The 6793-nt window shown below is 40.0% G+C and overlaps 1 protein-coding gene across 1 annotated transcript in view; it reads left to right on the top strand.

Annotated features, from left to right (window-relative positions):
- The first annotated feature begins 989 nt into the window (after nucleotides 1-989).
- The window catches only part of pdgfd (platelet derived growth factor d), a 40897-nt gene continuing 35093 nt past the window's right edge, over nucleotides 990-6793 (top strand). The window contains exon 1 of the mRNA XM_086035238.1: nucleotides 990-1548. Coding sequence (XP_085891364.1) covers nucleotides 1434-1548 — 115 coding nt within the window. The 5' untranslated portion in view covers nucleotides 990-1433. The remainder of the gene's footprint in view (nucleotides 1549-6793) is intronic.

Genomic DNA, 6793 nt, shown 5'->3' with positions numbered 1-6793 from the left:
CAACGTGAGGAAATAGAGTACACAGACCTGGAAGGGCTTCAATAGAAGTGTGAGACAAGCTACCTGTAACAGTGCTGATTTAGCAAACGATAGATAGATAGATAGATAGATAGATAGATAGATAGATAGATAGATAGATAGATAGATAGATAGATAGCTTTGCAGCGGCCAACTTTACATCACCCGTAAGTGGAGATCTTTTTGTAGTTTCTTAGAAATGTACTTTGCCTGCGCCTGGAATCAATTAGGCTGTGCTCACTCCCACAACAGTGCCAACGCCCATTTAGAACTGCGCCCTTCTTTGAAAATACCAAAGAAAGAAGACGCCACCCATGCTCACAATTGCACTGCACTTTGCGCTGGACTTAAGATGGGCACGAAAATAGGGCCCATAAAGTCAACTGTGGTTGAGCTCTTCATTGATTCAAAGCTTGGGGACGTATAAGGAACTTAACAGGGACATAGTTACATGGAGGAGCGTAAAACATGAAGTGTAGATGACAATCACGTCACATTTTTGCAGTTGTTGTCATTAGGTAATTTAGCAATTTTGTTATCCATCTCACAACATTAGCAAAACCATGAGATGTTTGTTTTAACAGTGTTTTTGCTTTCCCTGTTCAAGCACTATGCAAGTTAATAGAAGAGGGATTTTTTTTTTTTTGGTCAAGTTATCAAAACAGTCATTGTATATAACAGACAGCGGAAAATGACCTTTATACGTAAAGCAAGTAAGCACTTTTGCCACCTGTGATGACTTTAGGAATGTTCCAGGTTTCACTCTGGGTAATGATTAAAAAAAAAAAGATAGTAGTAAACTATTAAGACTTCCAAACTCCTTAAATACCATTCTGAATAACAATAACACTATTATAGTCTTTTTTTAGACGCGCAAACTTCATTGAGTCATTCCTCAGTGTCAAGGACTTCCCGCTCCAGCACCCCATCCCGTGCAGACCCTTAACAACACAATGACACGCAAACAGTGTTGTTGTGCGAATGTGAGCGCGCCCAAACTAAGTTGACTGAAGTTTGACGCGCCGGTTGCGTGCAGACCGACAGACAACAGAAGCTCAAAGGCGCTGTAAACTATGCAGGATATTTCTCTGATACTGGACTGAATTCACTGCTTTAGGCGTGATAAGACATCCGGCGCCTACGCTCGCATGTTTGACCATGACGGGAACTATATTATACTCCACCTGCATTTAGACCGAGTGCCTTGTGTGCGTCAACCATCTGAGGAGGTGAAGAGGTTTTGGACCAGGACATCGCGTGTGTGTCTATGTGCCTTTTTGTGCGAGCGCCACGCGTCAACAAGTGGATGGAAACTTTCTCTTTATATGCTTGGAGCGAGTTTTTCTAGGTAACTGTGCGGCGTGGCGATTTGGGCAGTTAATCGTCTTTTTTTTTTTTCGGAGTTTATTGTCGGCATGAGTGGACCAGTAGTTTTCCACATGGCGCTTTTATTTTTGCTGAGCGCAGGAGCAGCGGTGAGAGCTCAAGTTTCCATGGTCAAAGTCATAAGGGGCAACATCAGAAGAGATGGTAAGATCACTCTTTCATTCTTTTCTGGTCGTTGCTTCTGGATGTTAACACACACATAACCTAGGAAAAGCCATTTGAGCATTAAATTGATACTTATGTCTGTGCTTACGGTTTATTTAGCCTACTACAGTATTTGTCCTCACTTGTAAGACAGTTCAGTGCACTATAGAATGACTACGTTGCAATAGATTAGAAGAATGACTGTGTACCCTAGTAAACTGTTTTTCCAGTACTGCCTTCCACTACAGGTTGATATTTCTGTACACGAGTGACTTCGGCATTCTCATAGGACCTACATGTTACTATAGGAATGCAAAACTACTAGTGGGCATTTTGGTGATACTAGTAAGCAGAGCTAGGCATTCCACCTATGTGACGGAGCGGTCCGCCTATCCGCCTATGACTGACGCCCATTTTGGAGTATTCCACAAACTCAAGATTTATCAAAATGCCTTGTTTCAACTAGTGGGCTTGCATGGACCATATTCGTGAAAAAATATGTTTGGGTTGACTTCCCGTTTAATGGAGTTAAAAAAAAAAAAAAGTGTGCACTGTGTGGCTGGAGCCATCAGAGGCACCATTGATTCAGTCTCATGCAGCTGTTGCTGTCTAAGGAAGAACAGGTGATACCGGCAGCTGTACATTCATGCAGACATCCGCTTTGTCTTTCAGGCAGCATCATTCTGTTCATACTAGCTGACATCAAAACAGAAGTTCAGAACATTTAGAGATCCCTTATAACAATTAGTTGATTAATTGGCCATTAATTTCCCCTAACCTAGGAAACTCTGTCAAATGCCTACAAAATGCTATCACTCCATCTATGTATACGATTGCTACTTGAATGACTGATTGTGAGATTTATGTCATGACGGAATTAGGAGGAAGAGTGAGAGACATACTAAGTGAAAATGAGGTCAAGGAGACATTTGTCACCTCAAACAAAAACCCTCACTGTCACTTAAGTTTTCCCTTGCTGAGTTTGAGTTCCTGCAGGTGCACGCCATGCTTATTTTTTTTTTCATGTCATCCCCAGGCCGCAGTTTCGCTATAGTACCTTTCATTAAACACACAGAGGTACACAGACAGCTGCAGGGTTGCTTTTGGCAGGGAAACATGAAAATACCTCTGTTTTAGATTCGTACCTGGACAACAGCCCTGAGGCCTGTACTCCGGTGTGTTTATGAAGAAACATGGACGCATTTGCATGGCCTCTGCACTCTGTGCTCTCTGCTTAGTCGTGCGTTAGGAAAAAGCCCCCGAGCTATGGATTTTCACGTTTTCTAATTTCCTTTTGTGCATAATGGCATTTCTCACAAGTGAGAGGGTAAATGGCGGCAGGACGACTAATGCTCTCCAAAAATGTAAACATTGTGAAGATTGCGTTGTGCACGTTACTTCACACACTGCCAAGTATTATGACTGAAACAACGCAACATATCTGCTGGCAATCAATCACACCCGCCTCTTTTATGTGTCCCCTCAGGGTTTGATTTATATGAAAGTAAAATAGTGGGAAGAAAATTACACTACCATTAGTGAGATTCAGTGAGAGGTTATAGCTGTAATACTTCCGCACGGGGTGTTTATATTAATACATTAAGACCGTATATATATATATATATATATATATATATATATATATATATATATATATATATTTAATATCATATGTCATTTCCTATGTTTTAACAAAAGGTGCTGCATTTTTCTCCTGTTCATCACCAAAAAGTAATGAGTTCTTCACTCCCTCATGTCCCAAGCCTTGATAAAGTCTGGGGAAATGTATTGTATCCTGTTATCTGTGCCCATCCAATCAGCTATATTCATTATTATTTCTACAAATTAAAATTCACATTTTTCTTTGATGTGATATAAAAGGCTTCGTCAAACGTTTTTAATACATTGCTGTGTTTAGCTGAGTATCACAATTGGGGAGTACGTTCTTTCATTTTTTTCTTTTGCCCGCAGTCAAAATTTGGGATCGTATTAAATAGTAGCCGAATAAAAGAAGAAGGAAAAGTCTTAATGTGTGTATTAGACATCATGCAGACTCCTCCATGAATTGGGAAGTCCCTGTGATGATGTGAAAGAGTAATTTGTTTTTGTCCTCAGACCCAGCCAACTCAAATCATACTAGTCCAAGTGGGCGCCTGCACGCAATTTTGCTCAGATGTGTTGTCTTAAGTGCTCAGTTATTTTCAAGTAAGTAAGTTAATAAGTAAGTGAGTAAGAATAAGTAAGGTTTTAAAATGCTTTTTTTAATTCAAACAATGACATTTATTGAATCATAGTGTGAGATTTTTATTTATCTTTTATTCTTTTTGATATTTTCTTGCGCCAACGCTACACTGTGGCCTTAATAGTAGTTTTGATAGATAACAAAGAAGTTATTAGGATACATTATGCTCGTTAGTCCTACACCAGGCTGATTCAAAATTAAATAAGTCGATACTATAATTACACTTGGCAAACAGAGCTCTACTTTCGTTAGAGTCTTGACATAGCGGAAGCACATCTGCGCTGTGAAGTGGGCCCTTGGAGAGTGCAAAATCGTTAACGAAATAATTTTGCTGAACCACAATTCGAAGGCAATGTCTGATTTTCATTTCTCAAAGGGGAAGTCAACTCCCAAAAATTCCTTCCAATAATGTGTTCTATGCGCCTTCACTAGTCTAAACATGGCATTCTTGTGGAATTTGAGTTCAACACCAAAATCCACCCGTTTTCAGCCATCTCTGGGGGTGGCCATTTTGCCACTTTCTGTCGACTGAAAATGACATCACAGTTGCTCAGGGCTCAGGTAACGACCAATCAGGGCTCACCTGTTTTCTGAAGCTGAGCCATGATTGGTCGTTACCTGAGACCTGAGCAACTGCGATGCAATTTTCAGCCGACAACAAGTGGCAAAATGGCCGCCCCCTGTACAAAAACAGGTGTATTTTACTGCTTAAATTAACTCATATTCCGCAAATGCTATATTAGTCACAATGCCGTATTTCAACTAGTGGGGGTGCCTAGAACACATTATTGTAAGGACAATGTTTGGGGTGAATTCCCCTTGGATAGCAGAGAAGTTCCTCCAGAAATAATGTCACAAAAGATAGATTTGAAATCCAAACTACGAACTATAACTTTTGCCCTTCGAAGTAATACTCCTAGAAAAGGGCCGAGCAACGTAAATGATGAAGGGGTCCACAATTTTTCATCACTGCTACACGTTCTAACCAGATGTATGGCAAAAAGTGGCATTTAAAATATGTACAAATTATGTGCGAAAAGTGTATGAAAAGCAAAAATCCACTTGTAAGTGACATCCTTTGAAATGCATTGGTATAATTGTGAAGAATTAATCGAAGGGGCCACTCAGTGTGTGGGAATGGGCCAGTTGCCCATCCCTTCCATAGAGTCTAACACACTCCTGGAAGGATTCTCCAAGGACCCTGTGCAGCTCTGTCATCACAACCACCTTGGTGTCGTAAATTGTCTTCAAAATGTGTCCCCTTGAACATCCTCTTGATCTTGGAAAAGACAAAAAAAAAATCACACTGAGCCAGGTTGGGCAAGTAGGAAGATAGATCTAACACGGGAATATTCTTCTTGGACAGGAAGGGGTGTGGGATGTGAGTGGGCAGGTTGTCATGGTGAAGCAGCCACGAGTTGTACTGCCTCAACTCTCGCCTCTTTTTGTGGACTGAATGAAGTAAACGTCACAGAATCTCTTTGTTGACGTGTTGGTTGATCATCTGGCTAACGTGGAAAGCGAAAACTCATTGTTTGCCGTTCGGGTTTGAAAATACATTATAGGGTGGGTGTGGTCTGACTAAACAATACTATAATTACCGTAAGTTCTGCATTATAAGATGCTACTTTTTTCCTAGGTTTTGAACCATTAGGTTTATACAAAGGTGCGGCTATTCTGTGCATTTTTCTTTCACCGCTAGGGGCGCTCTAACCAGAATAACAAATTAAGAAAAAAAGCACTGTAAAGAAGAATAAACTACTTTTCTTTAGCAGATAGAACACGGACGACAAATTGCCAACAGTTAATTATTTTCAAATCCTCGCCCCTTCATCATGGAACCCACACAAAGGAGTTCATAAGATGCAAATTTTAAGTTGAAGACCATCGATCTTGCTAGCAGCAAAGTTGCTGCCATGTTATTAAGGCACTGTTAGGAAAGAACTGTTCAGGTACATACATGTAAATTTACAGTTGAAAATCGTTCTGTAAATTTTCAACATAGATATCTGTGGCTTATAACCCAGTGCGTCTTATATTTTTTTCATTGTTTTTTTTAAAGAGTGGATGTTTCTTATATAAAGGTGCGTCTTATAATCCAGAATATACGGTAATCATTTCTATACTACGACAAGCTACGCTAAATAAAATAACCAAATGCTATGCTAATAAATACAAAAATAAATACTCCAACTCAGAGTCGCTACGGAGGCAGGTACGAGACTGCGACGCTTGCGGTAGCAAGTCAAGTTCTCTGCTAGTCCAATCAGAGGACAGAAAGCCAAATTCACATGCAGTGGAGTGTTTTACCTAAACATGGATCCACACAAACGTTTTTTGCCCCAAATTCAAGATTTGAACAAACATCCACGAACATGCCAAAATAATGACCACATGAAGACAGCATTGCTAGATTAAGGTCACATGTGGTTGTTACATCATGTCACGAGCATCGTAACTTTCAGGAACACGCACGCAATTTGCAAAATGCGATTTTTTTATTGATGTAATTCATTTAAATAATTGGGCATTAAAAGTAGAAAGTAGTCACACGGTAAGTAAAAAAAAAACATTTTAGAAAAACTATGCATTGAGGTGCATCAAATAAGGTAATCAAATCAGATCCCAGCCCCCTGAACAGTAATTCAATCATGGGTTGGTGAGAGATTCATTCCTACTAATGAAGTGTTTCATAAGACTGACTTTGCGTCCCAAATCCAACTTATTTTCCAATATTGTATATGTTTCATAAAGAGGCCAGTTATCGTTTTCTGATTGTTGCTATTCTGCCGTCTTTCTTATCACTAGCTTTCCTCTCTCAGTGCTGTCTTATCAGTCCACGCTTGACTGCATATCGCTCCATCTCTCCAGATCCTCTTCCTTCAATCTTGCCTGTTCTCATTTCTTTCTTTATCATCCCATCTTCTTCCATCTGTTTCAGCTTTTACCCTGTCATCTCTCTGAGCTCTTCTAAGGTGGCAAACAATGTCACAGACAGGCATG

Source organism: Filicampus tigris, chromosome 7 (genome assembly GCF_054856515.1).
Source record: "Filicampus tigris isolate MCC_2025a chromosome 7, RoL_Ftig_1.0, whole genome shotgun sequence".
NCBI lineage: Eukaryota > Metazoa > Chordata > Actinopteri > Syngnathiformes > Syngnathidae > Filicampus > Filicampus tigris.
This window is presented reverse-complemented; position numbering and strand designations above follow the sequence as displayed.